The 23,358-nt window shown below is 43.7% G+C and overlaps 1 protein-coding gene across 1 annotated transcript in view; it reads right to left on the reverse strand.

Moving 5' to 3' along the window:
* Positions 1 to 23,358, reverse strand: part of nrg3b (neuregulin 3b) — a 226,441-nt gene that overhangs the window by 10,816 nt on the left and 192,267 nt on the right. The window contains exons 4-7 of the mRNA XM_047608841.1: positions 19,456 to 19,482; positions 13,281 to 13,383; positions 8,999 to 9,125; positions 2,081 to 2,190 (exon numbers count right to left, since the gene is read on the reverse strand). Of these exons, the coding sequence (XP_047464797.1) occupies positions 2,081 to 2,190; positions 8,999 to 9,125; positions 13,281 to 13,383; positions 19,456 to 19,482 (367 nt within the window). The remainder of the gene's footprint in view (positions 1 to 2,080; positions 2,191 to 8,998; positions 9,126 to 13,280; positions 13,384 to 19,455; positions 19,483 to 23,358) is intronic.

Raw genomic sequence — 23,358 nt, forward strand, 5'->3', positions numbered from 1 at the left:
AAAGCTCCAGGTAAGCGTTTACAGCGCTCCTGATGGGCCACACTGACAGCTTTTTATGGGGCATTTCTCCTGATAGCTCGCACCGTGGTCTGGCTTTCAGGTCAATAGCTGAAAGCATCTAAACACCATCCATCACCGTCTGGTTGTCCCCTGCCTCCTCCTGCTCTGAGAACAGATGATTGACTGTCAGCTGCCCTTCACCGGGCACCTCCACGACACCGCCGAGGATACAACAGATAAATAAATAAATGAATGAATGAAGGCCAGTATCTCCTCAGACACGTGTGACTAGTTTTTTGTTGGGGGGGGGGGGTCCTGTGTGACACGGCGTCGGTCCATTAAAGGAGACGAGAAGTGTTGCTGCTGTGGGGACTTCACTAAAGGTGTCATGGTCGAGTCCAGAAGACGTGTGACATCTGAAACATGGCTCCGGTTCTTATCTGAAACATCCTGCTCTGGTTTCACTTCCTACGAACTCATTCTGAGGCACACGAAGTAAAATAAAGACGTTATTCATTCACAAACTCTTCTGTCATTTCTTTTTCCTGTAACTGAACTAGTGACACAGTAACAACATAACGACCCACAACCTTAAACTCCTTCTTCTCTTTTTTCCTCCTCCTTTTTCTGCACTTCCTCACTTCTTCTCCTCCTCTCCCTCACTATCATCATCCTCCTACTCCTTTCTTTCTTCTTCCCGTCCTGCTCATCTTTTTCATTTCCTTTTCTCTCTCCTCCCACCTCCACTTTCTACTCTCCTCGCCTACTTTCCTTCTTCTCCTCTTCTTCCTGTTTCATTTTCTTATCCCCCTCTCCCTCATCCTCCTCCCTTTTCTCATTTCTGTCTTCCTCCACCTTTTCTCTCTCTCCTCCTCTTCCTCATTATCCTCCTTTGTCTCATCCCCCTTTTCTCCCCATCTACTCCTCTTCTCCTCCTCCTCCTCTTTAATCTCCTTCACACTTGTCTTCTCCTCTTCCTCTCTCTTTCTTCCTTCTTTCTCATTTCCATCTTCATCCTCCTGCTCTTCCTTCCTCCCCATCTACTCCCTTTCTTCTCCTCACCCCCTCATTCATCTCCTTATCCCCCTCCACCAATTTCTCCTCCTCGTAATCTTCTTCCTCCCCTTATTCTTTTTCTTTCTCTTCCTCATATTTCATCCTCTTCTCCCCTTCGCCGTTTTCTGTCTTCCTCCTTCTCTTCTCCTTCTGCTCCTCTTGACCCTCTTTCCTCTCTCTTCCTCCTCCTCCACTCAGCTCAGTCACATCAGATTAAACCAGTCAAACATATATTTATATATATGTTTTTATGTTTCTCTGAGTGTGATGGTTCCTCTGTGCTCTGGGTGCAGGAGTTTCCCGTGTGTTGTGTCGTCTCTTGTGTGAACGTCGCTCCCTGTCAGAAAAGCTCCTGCTCCCGTATCATCAAAGCTCGTCCATGAAGCGGACGGGGGGGGGCACAGGTTACCGTGCTCCACACCCTCACCCACCCCCCGTCTCCTCTCCTCTGAGGAGCGATTGATGCCGACGGCTGTGATCACAAAAGGCGTCTCCTGACGTCCCGTAGCAAAAAAATAAACTGTTAATTTCGTTGAATCTTCTGTCGTTGGAAAGTGGAGGCATGAAACAAAATTTGGCTGAGTCAGTGTTTAACTCCTGACGTCTGTTCTCGCTTATGTTCCGTCCCATCATTTCACAGCGCGCCTGAGAACTCAGTTCGTCGCTTTGCACAGTTTACTGTGATTAGATACCTACATCCCCATTCTGACAGCCTCAAATTTTTATTTTAAACAACGAGCCGCACCGTATAAAGTGTCGGGTCACAGCGGCGCGCGCTGGTAGAATGGGATGTATCCAATAATATATGTATAACACATAAAAATATATAGTCGCTCCTATACGTAATCATCATAAATCTTTCTAAAGTTTATTTACAAATGATCAGTTTATTATCCGGAGGCTTCTACATTCCGCCGCGCCACGGGATGATTACATTTCTCACTTGGCTGCCCCCTCTCAGTATCTCAATATAGGCTCAGAGATATGAAACAGGGCTGGAAATAAGAGTCTATCACATTCTCACCTGAAGCGTTTCCCTTTAGACAGCGCTTTGCAGAGGATGGGAGCGGCTACCGGTGAAGTGCCTGGTGCCACGACGACGCCCTTAACAGATGATCCGTGAGAACTGCAGCTCTGCAAAAAAAAAAAAAGCAATGCAAACGATGAGTGACACACACACAAAAAAAAGTCAAGAAACAGGAAGTTAAAGGGTATATGCTATGTAAATCAGCGCAGGAGATGATACAATTTATATTTTATGGTGAAGATTAAGAGGGGGGACACTTTGTGAATAAACTCCACGCCGGCCCTCACAGCGCTCGCGCTTCACTTAAGAATTAATCCCACACAAGATTACATTAATGGTTTCCTAAAGAACTTCCCCTCCTCCGCTCTTTCCGTTTATTCTTATCAAAATTAAACGTCTTTATCTTTTACAAGAGGGCCCCAGTCAAAGCTCTGCCACAGCGACCATGAACGCCCCAAGAGGGACCCCCCCCTCCACCCCCACCCCCCCTCACCCACCACCCTGTGCAACACTAAGCCAAGAGATAAGTCTGGTCCTCCAGTTGCGGCTCTGCCCTCCTCTCTGCCCGCTTGTACATCATTAATGCATTACTGCATGTGTGACTTAAAGCTGGTTCAGGGTCCTCATGCCTGATAAAGCCTCTTTTTCTCTGCTGTTACTGCTGCTCACCGGTTGCGCGGAGCAACGGGATCATTTTGGCCTCGTATAACCCCCGCGGGTGGAGAAAACACCTCACTTTTTTTTTGAGGCAATTGTCGTGGCAGGCAAACTTTCGTGGAGGATGATGATGATGATGGTGCCTGTGTCAGGGGATGAAATAAATAGCTTGTGGCAGACAATGGCAGACCTGCGTGGGGTAACGCGTTTTCGCTTGTTCCCTTGTTTTTGTGCCACTTGTGAAAGGCCTCGGATGAACACGACGCAATGCCGATTTATTTCAAGGGGAGACACAAAAAGAAAGAAATACGGGAGCCTGAGAGGCTGACAGAGAAACCCATCAGCGTGGCGACTGCCTCCTACGTAATGAGCAGAAAAGGCAAACCTATGCATTCAAAGCAGATGTAATCCTCCGCGGATTACTGACGAACTACGGATCACGAACTGTGCAGCGTCGAAGGACATTCGAACATTATTCAACAAGGACAGTCCTTGGACCAGAAGCAAAACAAACAAACAAACCAAAAAAAAAAAACAGGTCTGAGCGACGTAGAAGTGCAATAAACTGCAGTTCATCGAGTGGCCACTTGAGGCTCCATAACGGAGCAAATCCCCATAGACCGCCATGGTAAAAAGCCCAACTTTACAGCATTATTAAACATGTTTACAGCCTGGTTTTTGGTCTCAATCGTTTATTTCACTCTTCCTGACAACTGCATGGGGGTGATTTTCATTCGTTTATTTATTTATTTTTTTATATTCTGCATAAGGCTCCGCCCATTTCTGGCTTCATTTTTGAGGTTCAGAATCCAGAACCAAGATGGGTTTGTCCATAGTTTAAACAGTCAGTGGATGTAGTGCACAATTGTGGCTCTACCTGTTACTACAATCTGCTACTACATTCTTCTTCTTCATGTCCTTTAAATAAAGCCAAACAAGCCAGATCTCTTGAGTACTTTTGCGTGATACGTCTTCTCTTCTTTTGAAAAGTCTCAGAAACAAAGCAGGCTGCAAATTTGCTGCGCACCTGTTTATTTAAACTTGACAGTGAGGTGTCAAAGGTCTTAAAAGGTTAAAATGATCTTAAGAAAATGACCCATCCTCTGCTTATTCTTGAAATCATGAATGGCCGCCCTCTTGGAGCAAGGCCCGTCTAGTAAACAACAAGACACTGTGTCTCTGACAACGTGGGACTTCAGAGTATCGTAAAAATTGACTGGTGTGCAACAACACAGCCTTGCAGCACTAGTAAAATATTCCGAAGTTATATTTCTGCAACATCTCGTACACAAGGCTCTGCTCTGTGAGCCCTATCGCTCCCTCCCTCCATGAAGTATTCATTCAATCTGCTCCTGACTGCTGATGACTCAGTCTCTTCACGGAGGCTGGACTAGTTAGTTAGCACCACTCCAGCTTCCACCTAAGGGGAACAGAGATTTTGTGTCTTGTCTTCCCAGCCTGTGTGGCCCTATTCTTTCACATCGGTGCACGTCTGTCTGTTTCCGTGCAGAGCGACACATTGGGGGAAGGTGGGGGTGGGCAACTCTTTTTTTTTTGTTTGAGACTCAATTTTATTACCACAGAGGTGTTGATTCAGATCTTAGAGGAGAACAGATTTGTTTGACTGTGTAATTTCCATTTTATTTTATTTTTTTTTCCATGTGAAGTTTGCATGTTCTCCCTGTGTCTGCGGGGGTTTTTTCCAGGTACTTCAGGTTCCTCCCACATCCAAAGACATGCTCGTTAACTTTACTGGTGATTCTAAATTGGCCGTAGGTGTGAGTGTGAATGCTTGTCTGTCTCCCTGTGTTAGCCCTGAGATAGACTGGAGACCTGTCCAGGGTGGACCCCGTCTCTCGTTTGGTGACAGCCCCCCTCCCCATGACACTCCAGAGCCTGGCTGCCCAATTTGCTGCCCAATTATATTTGGCTCACGCCTTGACCACTGTGTAACTTTTCTATTTTTTTTTTCCCACCATCACCTCATTAAATGCTATTTATTGGTGCACTTCCACTCCCGACCAGAGGATTCCGTGGGGGCGCTGTTGAGCTTCTGCCAGCTCTAATCCTGTGAGGTGAAGAAGAGCAGCAGCGAGTGAGAGGATGCTGGGTGGTGGGGGGGCTATCTGTTCTGTGAACACACACCTACCTACACCCAGCATGCCAGAATAATAAAAACCAGGACTAGCGGGGTCTAATGTGGTGGCGTCTGTAGGATGGAGAGTGGAGCTAACCACGGGGCTAAGTTAGCATGCTGAGTCTAAGTTAGCATGCTGAGGCTGTGTTAAACATGCTGCTGTTTTCAGTGTGTCTGTATGTTAACAGACTAGTGTTGAGCTGTGGCGGTGCTGTCATTTATATTTTTGTTTAGTTTTCTTTCTGCCGTGGAACAGTAGGCCAACCAATTAGCCTGTTGTCTGCTAACAGGTCCAGCATTACTACATCTTTGTGTCAGAATCTCTGTTAACATATTGTAGTATTTATTTAGTATGTACTCTAATGCTACTGATGCAGCTTCAGACGCTGCTCTACTGCTCTTCCGATATGGTGAACGGTTGCCAGGGCAACCATGAGACTGAGGAGTTGATTGACGTACCTGCCTGATGCCAGTTCAGCTACCGCAATGCAGTCTGGGATTTCTGGTACCAATGGTGCACACGCAAAATACATTCCTCCTGGCTGTACAACACTGATATTGGTATGTACGTCCAAAATTAAATAAATAAGGAAGCAGATAAAACACTGCTGCCATATACAGTAATGACTGTTATTTGTAGAGGGTATGTACGTGACGTCACAGCAAGCGAAGTCTCTATAGTTACAGACACTGAGTGGTAAAAAGTGAGAGTTGAACATGAAGATTAGCCACAATAGTTTGACTCACAGACGGCTTTAATAGGATTTAAACTGTAAAATTCATTTAAAAAATGGTGAAGAGCTGTTGTGTGATTGACTGAACCAACAGATTTGAAAAGCAGTTGGAGATATATTTTAACAGATATCTGCCAAAGAAAAGAGAAGTAAATGTATCACTGCATTAGAAGAAACAACTGGAATCCAGGCACAGAAACCTGGTGTTGTGGTTCACATTTATCTCATCATCTTATCTTCTACTACCGCTAAATCCTCACTAAGTTACTTGTTAAGTTACATTCTGGAGGGCTGTCAGATTAGTTTATGGATGTTGTTGTTTTGGTGTGGTTACGGCCGACAGTAACTATTTCAGTTCCGACAATAAAACAATAAACAGAATATTTAACGCCACAGTATCATATGGCTAATGTTACTTCTCTTAGCGTTAGCATCTTTTATTTAGCTACATTTATCGTAACTGATGTGACCTAAAACTAACTTAAACTAACTGAAACTGAGGCTAATCCACTTTCCAAATCCATTCTAGTTCGTATGGAAATGTCCTTAATTTGATCTGATAATCCACATTTTTCCACATTTTGTTCCCCTTTTTTCTGTATTTACTGATACATTTCACCATGTTTTCGCGACTCAGGGGCAGTGACGTCAATGCGTACCCTCTATTGGTTTATTATTTTGCACATGCGCGCTATATATACCCATATTTAACTCAATGTGCTGCAAAGTTAACAGATTCAATCTTTTGTTCCACTGGGAACAATAATTTGGGCACCCCTGCTCTAGACGACGAGCAGTTATAGAAGATGAGAATGAGAATCTCCCGCCCCAATAACAGGATTTTTTGAGGCCATATTATCATATATGAATCTGGAGTTTCACGAGAGCACATTTGCAAATCACATGTCTGTTCGCGCTCGGAGCTGCAGATAAGGGGCAAACATACGCACACAAATGTTTCCAGATGTGGAAATATTTATAGAGATTTCCAGTCGCAGATGGAGTTGATAGAAATATCTAAACATGCTGCATGAGCAGGTGCACAGAGAAGTCAGATATCGTAGCTCCAGGCTCTAAAGTGCATGCGGTATAAAATCGGTGCAGGTGCTCAGGTGTCTATTTGATACAAAGCAACGAGCCGATAACTCTTAGCTGTCTCAGATTTGGAACGTCAGCATTTAAAGAGGCCGGCGTTTCAAGAGTTAATGTTTTTTTTCGGGAAGATTAAATATGGAGCTGTGTATGAGTTTATCACAGAGTTGGTAAGGAATGAATGAAAAAATATGGCCTTTGGTTTCATCTTCTCTCTTGCACCTGCCCCCACAGAGCCGGCGTTTTGTTTCTAGCTCACTGTGCTCATCCTCGACCCCCTCGAAAAGGACACACGCTCGCGCACAAAAGCACCACTGTGCTTCCGCTGCCGAGTTATGCGGCGAAACACCGCGGGTTTTATGCTCTCCTTCAAGAACGCCCTGTTCTTCCTCATTATGTTCAACTTCGGAGAGAGCCGAGAGAACTTGCAGGACTGCGCCACCCACGGCACATGTCCTCTCCCTAGACGGCTGCCAGCTGAGGGAGTGGGAGGAGGGAAGCGGTGGTCCGGGGGTCGCTGTGTCAAATCTGTGGAAAAATAGGTTTCACTCGGTAATCTATCCTGGGTCTGCTCAGCTCATGCTCCCTCCTGGGTGCTTACAGCCAGTGATCTTTCACATCCCACCTTAAGCTTCCCTCACACTGTTCTATTATAGCCTGTGTTTCTGTGTTTTTCTGTTATTACTGTCTTTTATTTTTGTCTTTCGCCTTCCTCCCGGCTTCCTTTCCTGTGTCCAGCACTGCGAGCACTTTGTGGCTGGATGCGGGACGTCACTGCACCGCTGAGCCCTCACACGTTCCCGTGCCACAATCTCACAGTCCTGGTGTTAATGTAACAGCCCACTCCTGCGCTGTGGATCTGCATCTGGCCCAGATGTGCTGAAGCTGCTTTGGCGTCGGAGGAACTTTAAGGATTCTTTACAATTGTGCATCCCCGGCTTATATGAAACATTCATATAAACACGGCTACTCAACAGCTTTTCTCGATGTTTACATCGAGCGTCGCGCCGCGTCGTAAGCCCTGAGCCGCTCAGAGCCAGAATTTTCCCAGCGACACGCTTTGCGAAAAAAAGCCTTCGCACCGAGCCAGCTGCAGTTCCATGGGTGGGGCTAGCTGGAGGGGTGCGTGTTTCAATAGACACCGTTGCATTATTAAAGAGCTTCAATTCAGGCTAAACACAGAAATGACAGAACAAGGCTGAGCATGAAAGAGGAAATTCAAACAAGAACAAATATATGTAGAAAAAAAAACAAACACGCGTTGATTATTAAACAGACAGACGTTGCTGGGAGACAATTCGCTATCGCTAACGTATGCTCGCAAACATTCAAATGAGAGTTGTGCGTATGGGAGAGGTCTTCGCAAGAGTGGGCGCACCGCAGCGCCGACACAAGGATATACGGCAGGACACGGATAGGTATAAATAGTGAAAGAAAAGCTTCAAAGCGAAGAAAGACAGCGTCCTATTAAAGGGGGGAAAAAAGCGAGAGACAATAATAAATGAACGAAAAATATGTGGCAAACAAAGAGGGCGCATTCAGGAAAGTGCTAATGCATTATGGTGAGTGACTGCACTCTTTTGATGAGACCTTTACAAGCCTGCATTAGGCCGCAATTACCTTTCTGCGGAGACATCAGCCTTATCAGGGCCATCTACATCCTGCACCTGCTTCGCTTTCAATGTCTGGGTCAGTTCCCGGTGCAGCAGTGGCTGCTCCTGACGACTGCAGCGGCTTGCAGTTCATTTCTAAGCCACCTTTTCTATATATATATGGACTGAGCTGTTCAAATTAGCTTATTTATCCTTGTTTGATTTGTGATTCTTTTTTAAGCCATTAATGACTGAATCTAAGGTGGCTATTTTGTGCAAACCTCTTGAACCAACACACATGACGACTCATAAAATCACAATTTCCAACAGAGCAGATCGCTGCCACTTGAAAAATAGCGTTTTTTTGTCATTCCCGTTGTTGTTCCAGCATTGCTGCTGCGCTTGCACGTCGGATTCCTTGACACGCCACAGATTATGAATTCCAATCTGCACTTTGTCACGGGAACCTGTCACCGCCAACATGACAAGCAGATTTGTCCTTCGTAGCGCATGATGCACTTATTTTAAGAAATAATTCCCCGCCGTCTCTCCGTCCGTGTCAGACACGTGTGAACAAAAGGCTCCGGCCAGTAGCGAGATTATAAAGCAATGCATCATACATCATCCTGTCAAACGCTCCAAATTCTGCACTGTCATATATTTATGTATATGGAAATAAATCAGTAGCAGGTAAAAGACCCACCTTTTGAAGCTGGAGGCTATACTGAAGCCTGGGAGTGGACTTGGACATGAGGCCGGAGGCGTTGACGCTGCAGTCTCTCAGGCTGCGACTGTCGGAGAAATGAGCCTGGAGTTTCTCCCTGTGTCTCCTGGACAAAAAAATAAAAAATAAAATAAGCACCAGAGGACTGAAACACAGAGATAATCCAGAATAATAAATGCTTTTTGGTGATAGTTTATCTCGGTTAGTTTGACTCTGTTCAGTGTGTAATTTCCACAAGCCACCTATATGCTTTCATGTTTGAAACGGAGGCAGGGAGTTAAAAAAAAAAAAAAAAAAAAACTTATATTACCTGCCCTTTTCCTAATACGTAAAATGAATACAGATGGCCATCCCCAACCTTATTTTATTATTTATTTTTTGTTCTCCTTATTACTTTCCACAGATCACATAAAAAGATCCAAACACATTTCAAACACAATCAATAACAAACATCTTGTAGGTTTGTGCCCTCCGGTTTTATCTCCTTCATAAATCGATGGGTGAAATAATATTCTCCATCGTTAATATGACATTATTAGGAGAATATTAGTTAATTACAACCTTCATCTTAAAATATGAACATCACGTCCTGTCAGAGGAGCATATCATCACGCTTCATATCGCTTTAGCAAATAATGGCGTGGGTTTTTTTTTCAAATGAGATGAGATAAGATGGAGCATCTCAAAAAACTGAGTCACCTGGAAGGCTTTTCAATTAACAGTTGAACCTTGTCGAGTGTGAATTAATGTATTTAACACCGTAACACCTTTGTTGTGCAGACGCAGCGTTAGTACACAAACTTTTGATATGCGTTATCAGCCCGAGAACCTGCAAATTAACAGCACCTCAGGTTAGAGTCCACACAAGGTGGCAGCTTGACACGTCTTAACATCAGCTGCCCTGCTGAGCGAAACAAAGTCAGACCAGAGGACATCTTTCGTCTGATGAGTCCAAATTTAGTTTCTGGTTTGTCAGGGACAGAAAGAGGAAGAAAAGCGGACAGATTCTACATGTGTCGATCCCACTATGAAACATGGAGGAGGAGGTGTGATGATGTGTGGATGCTTCGCTGGTGACACTGTTGGTTATTTATTCAAAATCCAAAGCAAACTGAACCAGCATCACGGGATTCTGCGTCGACATGCCCATCCCATCCGGTTTGTGCTTAAGTGTGGTTTATCCCTCTGTGGAAGTAGATGGTGTAATCTAGACCTAGCCTACGCTGGTGTGAGCCATTTATACTTCTTAATTCACTTCTGAACCTCTTCGATTCACCCTTTAAGATGTAAACGTTTGACCACATATGAACAAAAAAGGTGACTGTAACTCTGTAACAATGGACAAAATTCATAGTGTGGCTGAACACTGGGAAGATGCGCTTTCTGAACAAAAAAACAACCTGACATCACGGTAATTATGATGGGTTGAGGGGCAACACAAGACCAGGGAGAACCAGGAAGAGAGAGGAATTTGTTGGTTTAAAACGAAGTTAGTAAAGGTCACAAAGGAAGCATATAAAGATTAAAAAGTACTGGGCCTAAAATTGTACCTTGGGGAACCCCACATTTGATTTTATGGGTTCTTGAGGAACATATATCCAAAGTCCATTTAGCAAAATGTGGTGATATACTGTGTCAAAAGCACCGGTTGGATCCAGTAGCACCAGGACTGAAAGTTTCTGTGAGTCCATGTTACAACGCAAACCATTGTTAACCAATGCATTGCAAACCAATTCAAATACCGCAAGCTTTAAAGGATCGCCAGCAATCTGTTTGCTTCTGAAGGGTTAACTTTTCCTCTATGTGTTCCACCTTTGTCAATCCAGAACAAGTTTGAAATATACTTAAGAACAAATACGCTACTATCAAATGGACCAATCACAGCTCTTGGGGTCTGCATCGCCGTGACGCGTAGTCACACTTCTGGGGAGGTGCAAATGGATGCAGAAGCATAAACCACCCATTAGTAGGACCACCATCTGTCTTACACTGTTTTTTCTTTCTTTTTTTTTATAGGACATTGGCAGCAAACACAACTCCAGGCTATGTAAGGGCTATTTGACCAAGAACAGGGGCTGATTGAGTGCTGCGTCAGATGGCCTGGCCTCCATCACCCCGACCTGAACCCAGTTGACATGGCTTGAAATGAGTTGGACCGCAGAGTGAAGCCAAAAGTGCTCAACACCTCTGGGAACTTTGGGAGGTTTGACAGTTTTTTTTTGTTTGCGACATAATTCCATGCATGTTCCTTTATAAATTTGATGCCCTGAGTATTACAAAATTAAGAAAAACCACTGAATGAGGCATATTTTAGGCACATTTCTGGCTTTTACATCAACTAAACCTTGACAAATAGTCAACTGTAATATCTATAGTGCCTCTCTGACAAACATAAGGAGGCTTAGTATTAGGAAGGAGATTGGTACAGTTCGATAAATAAAAGCCTGGCTGGTTGTATTTGCCCTATTCAGGATTCCTCCCTTCTCTCTCTAACGACACCACATCGATTTCGACAACTCTTTTTGATCCGGGCTTCACAGGCACCAAACAGCAAGGTATTTACTCACCTGCAACCCTTTTATTTCTTTGTACACTGACACATACATCACACATAAGCCTTGAGATAAGCCCTGCCAATAAACTGTCACAGTTGCCTTTTCAGGGATGAATTTTGCACCACTATTCACTGTACACAGACCCCTGCATGGGCAAAATGTGATATACAGTTTTTCTTTCCCGGTGAACAAAGTAAAAAATTGTTTTGACAGTTAAAGACTCGACAGAAATTATGAGATGTGAGATGACTTGTCGAAGGCTGAAAGGTCAAAGCGACCAGTCAATGTGCAGTTCAGTGTAACTGAGGGTTTGATGGTTACATGGCTTTGTGATAACGTTCTAGGAAATTATACAAGGAGAAAGGTTCGTCTTTCTTCTTGCAACATCTTCTCACATATTCAAGCTTTTTTTTTTTCTTATTTGTGAAAACATATCCAAAAAAAAGAAAGAAAAGAAAAAGCAAAATGCTAAACTCTAGCTATGCCAAATAAAAAGATGATAGTGTTCTTTAACTTTGGATTAAACTTTGATCGGATTAAAAATTAACCGACGCTCAAGACAAGTTGAGTTCAAAATGAAATGTTAATTCCCCATTAAATGTTCATTTTTTAAAGCCTACGTTCCTAAACTAGGCCTCCGCAGTAAGGGGCCTAATAAATGTTTGCTGAGCGAAGGAGCAAGAGGGAAACAAATGACTGCACTGGTTGAGAAAGACAACACAATAATCTGGCTCATAATTAACCGAATTGCTAAATACTAAAAAAGATGATTATGTAAAAGGGAAAGCGGTATAATATATACATTCACTGCTGTATCTTCAGGCAAGCTCCATTATTAAATAGGCTAATACTTCATTCTGTGTAACATAACAGCATACTTATTGCATAATAAAGTTCATTTCATAATCGAATCCATGATAATCAGGAGCTGATTTTTGGTAAGCATTACCAGCACTATTATAATATGTAATCCTCCTATATTCCATAAGCACACGTAATTAACTAGGCTTTGATTTATGTTAACAATGCAGCGTTGAAGAGGCAGCTCTTTTCTCTCTGAAGTCTTCAAGAATGAAACTTTACTCGCGGTTAATCTTCTCTGAGACGCACTGATACAAACAGAATTTAACAGGAAAAAAAAAATCAGCGCGGTATTTATCCGAGCAACACCGTCCAACAACATCTGGGGAAAAGAGACTGAATTTAACAAGACTGAATCTTTTCCGGTGCATTAATTTTACTCTGAGAATAAAGAATAAAACCCACCTTTGTTTATCAAGACCATTCCAACAGACACAACTTTTACTTATTTATGTTTTTGGTCTACTTCCCTTTTCTTTCTTCTTCTCTGCAACGACTAATTGTGAATTTGTCCCAGGTCTTGCAACATGTTGTTTTGTGTGAAGCATTTTGTGACACACACACACACACACACACACACACACACACACACACACACACACACACACACACACACACCTGCTTGGTAAAACCACTTTAAGGAATAAATCTTACAGCAATATGCGTCCCAAATGCATCCTAAACAATTTAGCTTCCGTGCCCTGCTGAAACATCCTGTACCTGACTCACACGGAACATTTCATTCGGCTCCGTGCCATGATAGTAAAGTGCTCTTTTTGCACAGCCGTGGGGGTGGGGGGGGTTGGGAGTACAGTACTAATGCGGCCCTGGCTGGCATCACTCACTTGTTGCGTCGGTACAGCGCCATGCATGCCACTCCGAGAAGACAGATCCCCGAGGCGATGCTGAAGATGGACAGCACCTGCCTCTGGTAGGTATCCCCACTCTCTGAGGAGGAAAGAAAGGAAAGCACACGGTTCAGGCCAGTGAATTTCTCCACGGTGACACAGCAGATATGGGCTGTGATTGCATAACACATTAACATAACCAAACACACAAAAAAACGGACGTGCACGCGGAAGCACACAGGCATCCACCCGCGATCTGCATTAGCATAGCGCGACCGATGCCGCTGTCACTAAATGTCAGTGTTTGAGCGCGGGCATAGGGACATGGCAGACACAGGCAGGGCTCAGTGACATGTGCTAACTGAAGTGTGATAATCATTTCGTTCAGACGAACCCAGCAGGCAACGCCAGAGCACCCTCCGCACAGCAGGGCCCCGCAGTTCGCCGTGCGCGGGAGCTCGCTCGGACTGTATGTGTGTCAGTATCCGGAGACTGACGGCGACAGGGAATTAGAGGCAAATGAATGCCCCCGGAGATTCTTGTCAGAGCTCTGCACGTCAGCTGCAGAGGCTTAAGGTCACAAGCAGCTGGGACAAGGAGCAGTTGATCCCAGAAGATATGTGTCTGCCTAAGCATCTGGATTGTGGCATTGTACTACTTAGCATAGTGCGGGGTTAAAGGTGGTGCGCGGCGCTGGCTTATCGCCACAAGGCTGTCTTCTGATCAAAATGAGCACAATATCTACCGCCTTGTTGCCAAGAGTCGGAGAGATTTCATAACCCCTAGTGGTCCGTGGTGTAATTGCAATAAAATATTGTTGAAAAAAGATGATATGACATTTAAAGAAATAGGATTATTTTACTCAAATGAAACAGAGAACTTTATCTACCTAAACTACAGAGGGTAACAGGATATTTTTTCTCTCTAAGAGATGTCACTCCTGGTTGCATTATTCAAAGTTACTGCATGACGCTGTTCATACAAACTTAACAAATTATGAGGTTCCCTTTATGTTTGTGAAGGTCTTCAGTCATCCAGGTCATGGTTTGTCCAAAAGGCAACTGGACTTGTAGAGTTTCTTCAAGATATTTCTACGGTGGCCTGGAGGTGCAAACCGTCTTTTACAAAATGTGAAACACTTTTTTCAGACAAATTTGCATTTTGGTACATTCTCTTTCTGGTTGATGGTGGAGAATGTAAATTTGTTTCGGGACATTTAAAATTGTTTTGTCGTTTGTTTTCTAAAACGTGCATTTGTCTGAAGCTTTGCAAAAAAGTGTTTCACAGTTTGCAATGTTGGTTTGCACCTCCAGGCCACCGTACGTTTCGCTGCTCATCTGAGCAGCTTCTTCAGTTCTGGGAGACTGGTGGGAAGTTGGGGTTTAAATAGGAAACTCTATGAGCTCTAAGAGCATGCAGATGTCTTCCATCTGGCCATCTATGTGAACCTGGAGAAACCTTCTCTGAGCAGAGGAGGTGGACAGAGATTTAATCTGCCGCCAATTTACAAATCAGTCTTGACTTCTATCCCCAAGAAGTTTCAACACCATTCACGCCTTGAGGCTGGGAATTAGTGGCACCAGTTTCTGGTTGTTACAGAAACAAGTCAAGCCAGTTTCTGATGGGTTTTTACCCACACAGTTTTCCTGTTTAAATCTCAACTTCCCACCAGTCTCTCAGCACTGAAGAAGCTGCTCAGGTGAGCGGTGAAATGTCTTCAGGAAACTGTCCATTTTTTTTTTCTTTCTTCAAATGCCTTTTGGATTATGAGGCCCCTACTGTTACAGAGGGCGTAGACCATTCATATCTCAATAATGCTCTCATTGTGAAACAAGATGTCGTGTCGGATAGGGCATATACACTGACATCACTGCCACCTGGGGGAAACGCCCACTGAGTGGTAGAAACATAGCAGTAAATACAGAGAGACCAGGGAAAATGTGGATTATCAGGTCAAATTAAGGACAACTGGACTCGACAATGATCCATATGAACTACCAGCTAACAAATGCATCAGTCAATCAGTCAATCGCACAACAGCTCTTCACCTTTTCTAAATTAATTTTACAAATTAGACGCTATTAAAGCCTCTGATTCAAACTAACGGTGCTAATCTCCATGTTCAACTCTCACTTTTTGCAGCTCAGTGGCCGTAACCATGGAGACTTCAGTTTTCTGTGGTCCAGGACCCAAAAAAAGGTTGAGAATCACTGCCCTACTATAATTCATGATCTTAAAAACAACCTCCTGTGGTATCACTCAGAAACAATAAATCCCGTGTCTGCGCTCGGCACCTTGAAAACCACAGGGAAAAGTTCAGAAAACATAGCTGCAGCCTGTCCATGACCTTTGAGGGCTTGTCTGCGGCTTTTGAAGCTGTCAACAGAGACCTGTCCTGGGGGGTCCTCTTCATCTGCGCTTGTCTACACGGGTTTATCAGCTTCCTCAAAAACTCTTGTTTTTAAGGGCAGAGAGAGCTTCCCCAGTTCAAAGGGAACACTCATGCGCAACTTCTTCTTTTCTTTTTTTTTCTTTCTTCTCCACTCTCTTCCACTGCATTACATCAGTGCTGCATTTAAGGGGTAGTGCGGTGTAACCGAGTTCAGGCTGGAGGGGAACCTCTTCAATATTAAAACGCTCCTGGCAAAAGATAAAGATACCATCTGAAGACATCACGGAGGGGCAACATGTCGATATATATAGATCTATACGCTGCCCACTCAGCTCCAGAGAAAGGGAGGCAGGATGGATGTAAATTAAAATAGAACCGACCCAAAGAAATGCTGCAGGAGTGGGCCAGCTGTGACGCACTGTTGCTTATTTAATACTGTTAACCTAAAAAAAAAACTGCCACATGGACGATTCTGGCTGTGATGGAAAATGCCTGTGATCCTGTGAACACTTACTTAGTTGTTTTTGCTAGTACGTTCAGAGCATCACTACTACCACAGACCTGCTTTATACTTTATAATAACACATACTTTATAATACTTCTCTAATAACATTAGAGAATTATAATAACCCAGTAAAATCATGACATACTTGCGTTTTCTCATGCACAGTCAAAATATAACGTCCTATCTGCTCTATCCCGTATCAGGAAACACATTCAACTACAAAAAGCTAATACGTGCAGATAATATCGGGTCACATGTGCAGCGTTTACCAGGCCCACGGATAGAGAACACCAGATAGGATGAATTATGTTATCACATCTCTGTCATCTTACTCTGGTGGCTGAATTCACCGCATGCTGCTACATGGCAACGAAAAGATCCAGAGAATATAAATCATATAAAATACATAATTACATTATTATCCAGCGACTCCATTCTTGGTATTGTAATAACAGTTTGTGACATTAGTGAATATATTTTAAGCTGATCTGAAGTTCAAAGTTGACGCGTAGTCTCTGGATTGTTTAAAGATACTTCATTAGCATAGTGACCTTTTCTTTTGCAGGTATAAGATATTCTTCATACATGTTATATAGATATTTTCCTATAAAACAGTTGTGACTCATCAGAGAATAGAGAAACTACTGAGTTGTGGCAACACAACAAACCTTGTGAAACACCTCATGTTAAACCACAACACAGAATACGAGGCGTTTATGACGAGCAGGACAGAGTAGTTCTTAATAATTAAACAGTCATTTATATTAATGGTCTTACTATTGTGTTTGAAACAGCATATTTTGTAAGATTGTTTCGTTTTTCTGTTGTTGTATTAGCTCGGCTACATAGTGAATGAGGGCAACACCTCAATATACTTCAATATACCTCTGATGTCTTGTATTCTCTATGAAGCTATGATTTGAAATACACTTTTTTTTTTTTAGGTTTACCAGACGCATTAGGGCGTATCTACACAAATTATCGGATCGGTATCGCTGATATCAGCCTGGAGGAAAGGAAATTGGAGGTTTCAAACATGACTATTATAGATATAACAGGCCACAGCCTTTATATCCACAGGCTACGGTCAAGTACATTCTGAATATGACACAAACATAATGAAGTGTTTGTATCTCTACGTCAAAGCCGCTCACATTCATGTAAATCTGCGCGTCTTTAATGAAGCCGCTGTCCGACCTTGAGTGGAGAAGCCAGTGATTTTACAACATATGGCACAAAGGCTTCACATCACATCAGCACATCTCTCATTCCACATCTATGATCGGGGTCTAGAACACATCACACGCGTGTCACCAGTGTCGTGTCACGCTCTCGACGCGTCCTCCTCCATTCTTGACCCGCTCTTCAGGAGCGCGAGCCGCCCTTTGAAATGAGCATCGCCAGGTGCCCGCGGTGTTTTCTAAGTGACGGCACACTTGCATATGTGTGGCCCCGCGAACCCTCCGGCCTTTACCATCAGCGGCGTGACATCTCCACGGCTGCGTGTTTGAAAGATGTGAGAAATGACGGTCCCTGCTGCTGCTGCTGCTGCTGCTTCTGCATCGTAGGCGCTGGTGTGTGAGCACCACCTGAGACCTCTGCCTTTTATTTATTTTATTATTTTTTTGTTGGATGAAATAGGGTTTTCCGGAAATCTGAACGTGAAAACGTCTGTCTGCAAAGCTCTGCTGAACGGAGGAAGGGCTGAACACAAGGCGTTTTTAAAATTAGACGCGAGAGCATGTTAGGAAACAGAATACGTGCTCTTTGTTTGCTTTGCCGTTTGCCTCCAATCGCTATCTCCTGGATTTATGAAACCCTCTATAGTGTTAAGTAACTAAAATTTATCCAAAAAAATTCAACAACATTTTCTTATCTACCTAAAATGACAGAAGCCATCCTTGCAAATAAAAAAAAAAGATGTATTTTGGTGTTTTAGACCTATACCGCTGCCAGCCACCAAGGGGAGCTCTACTTGCTTTGGCTTCACTTTGTTAGGAAACAGAATAAAGTGTACTGCATTAGCTATACTGGCTAAGCTGTGTTGACACAAGGACAAGACAATCCCATATGGCCACCAATAACACCATAGCAACCGCTCTGCACTCGGCTAGAAAAACATGCTACAATGAAGACCGCGCTTAAGGATCCGCAGCAAAATGGGGCATTCAGCCTTAAACATATGAGAATAAACTTCAAGAAAATCAAAAGACAAGACCACACTCGGAGCCGAATCCCACTTCACACAGAGCTTATTCCGACCGACCGTGTGTCTGCCATATACTGGGGTTGTGTAAGAGCTATCACAGATAAAGCAGAAGAGGAACTCAATAAATCAGCTCATGAGCGCTCGCATCTGAGCCAAAAAAGAAGTAGGACCGCGCTTCCGCCCGTCATCCGTCCGGCTATCAATCGATCAATCCTGATCTCATTTTCTCTAATGCATCCGGCCACCTCTGGTAGCATTCTGAGCTAATTTAGTCCCCAGATTAAAACCACTGAACTGAGGAATGTTATGTGCAGGGCAGGCCTTCTCTTCCGAGGCGTCTTCCCCTGCCGTGCTTCCATTTCCTGGGGGCGAGAGTTGTGACGTGACGGCGGCATATGTGTGGTAATGGAAAACGTCCCAGCATGCAATGTTGATTTTTTTATTTTTATTTGCCGTGTGCACATAAGGGCGGCAGGGGCGAGGCGCAGAGAAAGGTGGCAAAAGAGACGAATGAAATAGAGAGTGTGTGGGGGGGATGAGGCCCTGTGGAGAAGAACAGTGTCATTATTAAAAAAAAAAAGAGGGCTGGATGATTTGACTTTCAAAGATCTGTTAGCCACCTGGAAGATGAAAAAGCACCATAAGTTATATCAATGGAAATCCACAGAGTCTTAAATATTCATTGGCCCTCGTTCCACTAGTTGGCTTTTTTGTGCGGTACGACATAAAACATTAAAAAAAAAAAAAAAAAAAAAAAAAAAAAAAACACAGACAGACAAAAAAAAAAAAAAAAACGGCGCTTCGTTCCCAGTCACACAGTTCGTCTCCGCTCCACACTCATTACATCACTCCTCCCCAACAGTGCTGTTCTTCATGCAGACAGAATACACCTAATTCAGCCGCCACGGTGTTTCCATGGCGACCGGCCCACATTAATTTTCCAAGGTGAGCCGGCCTTGTTGCGCTCGGTTGTGTGTGTGTGTGTGTTTTGTATGCGGCGTTTTTCGCAGGCGGAAGGCACATGAAAGATTGAGCGCGCGGCGCGGTCAATGAAAAGTTGTCTTACCCATGAACTCGATCCCAAGTTCGTCCGCTGTTCCATCCGAGGCCAGGTAGCACGAGGAAAGGGGGGGGGGTAAGCAGGGGGAGAAACACAGAGAACACAAAGCAGTTAGTCAGAATTCACCTTACATGGAGGGACACATGCTGCAACTAGGCTGTAACGCTGGTTTTTTGACGGGTTTTCTCGGGCGCCGCTCCCCTTCTCCCTCTCGCGCACGCAGGTAATGAACCAGCCGTACCCGAGGAGCTCGCTGTGCTTTACCCTCACGCCCCTGAACTCGCGCAGAGTGCAAGGGGCTTTGAACCGAGGAGGAAAACAACAAAGATACGGAGGCTGAGAGGATTAAAAGGGAGGCTTGTGACAATAAAAGCTGAAAATGACATATCATGTGGCTTTATGGGACAGACGTTGCCTTGCACGGGCCTTTATATTGATCTGAGCCGGAGGCATTGCAGTAATTGTTCTCCTCTGTCTCTCCGAGTGGAGCTTCTCAGTATTCACAATCTGGTCACTTTTTAAAAATGCACTCACATGCACGTGAACTCACACAGCGTGCTATACCATTATCAGTGTTTCATTGTCTTTTGCCCACACACACACACACACACTTTGATATTCACTCTCACACGCAGGCTTTCTTCATGCACTTCTGTCTTCTCCCACAATCCCTGTGCTGGGGAAACAGATAAAAAAAGGGAGCACTCGTATTCTTCCCATCCTGACAGTTGCCTCCTTTTTTTTTTATTCCCATGTCTCTGTTAATGTAATCTTATTTAAATTAAAATAAAACCCTTCCCTAGTAATTGCTTTTCTGACAGAGGTGGTCTGACTTTTAAATAGAATACATGCTTTCCTGGCTCTGACAGATTATGTTATGGACAATTAAAAAAAAAAAAAAAAAATGAAAGAGAGCAGCATTAAAGCAGAAACAAGGTGTTTCGCTTTGTGTTTGAGGAGAATTCAAGGGGACAAAAATAAAAATAGTAAAAGCAAAAATAAGAATTCAGATGAATGGATCCCAATAAACATGCAGAGTTATCTCACTGTATTAAGTGGTGCGATTTGAGGAAACGGGTATTTTAAGGTGACTGATTCATCTGGGAATACATTTCAAAAGCATCCTTTAATGACACATAAGGAATGTGTCAGAGAATTGCATGTGTTAGTATGAGTGTTAAAATGTAATTATTATTCACGACAAAATGTGATCACAGACATGATAAGAGGAGAAAATCTGCATTATAAACAGCAGGTCTGAACCATAGACTGTATATAAATATGGACAATGTGTCCCCACTTCCTTGCTTTGGCCAAACGGGCGCTATTTTCCCGGAGATACAGGCGGAACATCAAGCTACCACATGTGGCATTATTGGCATTTGATAGCCTGCTACAGGAGCAACACCGTCCTTAAAAAGTAGAGCTAAAATCTGCTGCATTTCTAAAGTCTGAAGTCTGACCTTTATTATAAGGATGACCCACATTGGGTGCCATGTGTTGGAATGTCAGGTCAGCAAAGATCACCTGAAGAAACAAGTAGCTTGATGAATTATGAATTATATTATTACACTAGATTTATTTAAGAGATGCTGGTATCAACATTTAAATTACCTGATAAGAAGTGGGCTGAACAAATTCACCATTCCCCGCGGTCTACTTCAGTCCGTGCTCTTTGTTTGCTTTGCCGTTTGCCTCCAATCGCTAACTCCTGGATTTATGAAACCCTCTATAGTGTTAAGTAACTAAAATTTATCCAAAAAAATTCAACAACATTTTCTTATCTACCTAAAATGACAGAAGCCATCCTTGCAAATAAAAAAAAAGATGTATTTTGGTGTTTTAGACCTATACCGCTGCCAGCCACCAAGGGGAGCTCTACTTGCTTTGGCTTCACTTTGTGGAGCTGTTCCACCACCGTCCATATTTATACAGTCTATGGTCTGAGTAAATTTATTCTGACATGAATCAGAAAAGATCATATTTAATTGAATGCAAAAAGGGATTCACACTTTCCGTGGATTTTTTAACACAATAGCCCACATTATACGCTCCTCCTGAGTCACAGTCTGTCTCATAGCAACACACAAACGAAACAATTAAAACACCGATGTATGACAGGCTGCTTTTTTTCCCCTTGAGGAGTTCTGAGATGTAACTGGTAGATGAAGATACGGCTGTGGCTTTTGTTACCGGGCTGTCATTGTAGTGGAAACACTTGGCAAGGCCGAGGAAAGCGAACGCAGCGTCTCAGCGACGTTGCCCGATCTGTATTATCCATTCAAGCCTTTCCCCTGTGATTGCCCACGGTAATACTTTTCCACTCTAAAGCCGCCTCGAGTGTCACAGCCTGTGCGGATGATGTCATTACAACACCGATGCACATCCCTTCCTGTCTGGTGTGTACAGGCGCCCAAATCCCTCGCACTGGCACCTCAAAGCCCTGCAGGGAATCGTTGTGGCGTCTTGTGGGAGCCTTGGGCAAGCTTGGAAAAATACCTGAGCATCATGTCAGAAGCTTTTGGCCTGATTAAGAGGCGAGAATCTGGCGGGTGGGAGAGACAATGGCAGGAGTGAATCAAATCCTTAATCCCCTCCTTCACTTGGGTGAGCAGGAAACCGAGGAGCCATTGTGTGTGTGAGTGTGTTATTGACCCATTATCCTATGTAGCTACTTACTCTGAGCCTAATATCTACAGGAGATAAATAGTTCCAATTAGGGAATTGCCTTCTTCCCTTTTTTTCTTTTTCTTTCTCCAATTAACCCAATATTTGGCTCGCTTCCACTTTCCATCTTCCACTAAACGTCGCCGCCATCTGAACGGAGCAGCCTCCTGAACTCTCTCAAGAAGAAAAACTCCTACCAGGTAAAAAGCAAACTGCAGTCGTGTTACACTGCCATGTCTCCAATTAAAGACCCCACCACTTCCCCCGCTGTGCACCAATGCACTGGAGCCCAGCACCTTCCCCTCACCTCATTTCTAAAGCTTAGTTCACAGCAGTGTAGCATGGAGGACATGGCGGGGAGTCCCCCCTTTTTATCCCCTTTCGTCCCCATGCCTCTGTGCGGAGGTTTGCAACCCCCTGTGCAGACTGCACTCTTTTTCTCCCCTATTAACAGTCATTCAGAAGATGAGACAATGAATGATTTGCCACTTAAAGGTGGGGATTGAGCGGATGAAACTTGTGTTGGGCGTTGCCGTGTGAATCACGGAAGAAAAACAAACAAAAAAACAACAACAACCTCGAACTTGCTCAAACATGCACACAATGAAGCGAATTTGTCTGGAGCGCGTCCTGCTTTTTAGTGTGTGCATGTATGTGTGTGTTATTACATGATTTATCTTTTGAAAGCAGGATAATCCTCCAAACCCTCCGTAATCTGGGTAAATTTTAGATTACTTGGTATCAACAGAGATCAAAATAGGCTTCATTCCCCGCTCAAATAACTCCAGTGGGTTTGGCGGCGCGGTGGCGTCCTGCAGCGAGGACGCGCTTGTTTTTGTGTCCGTGCCCCGACGTTACTTCAGGACACGGGGTTTTGCTAATAGATGCACATACTTCATTTTTTACTTAACTGTATTTAGAAAACAACTGAATTACCATTTTAACTGGTCAGGCATAACATTATGACCACTTTCCTAATATTTTTTAGGTCTAGATTGTGCTTCTAAAAGCAGCTGTGACTCAGCAGATGGTGCGTTCCATTTAAGTCTGAGCTGGGAATGACGTCACACCGGAGGTATCTGCGTTCCAGTTACAGAAGTCGGAAAACAAGATGGCCGTGTCCATGACAGCTCTTGCCTTGTCTGAATATAACTTGGTGGAAACTTAGTATGTTCAACATTTACATTATTTCAGTGATGAAATCTATAAGATCACACGAGGCAGAAATTTATAAAAATATTC

This window comes from Mugil cephalus, chromosome 16 (assembly GCF_022458985.1).
Source record: "Mugil cephalus isolate CIBA_MC_2020 chromosome 16, CIBA_Mcephalus_1.1, whole genome shotgun sequence".
Classification (NCBI taxonomy): domain Eukaryota; kingdom Metazoa; phylum Chordata; class Actinopteri; order Mugiliformes; family Mugilidae; genus Mugil; species Mugil cephalus.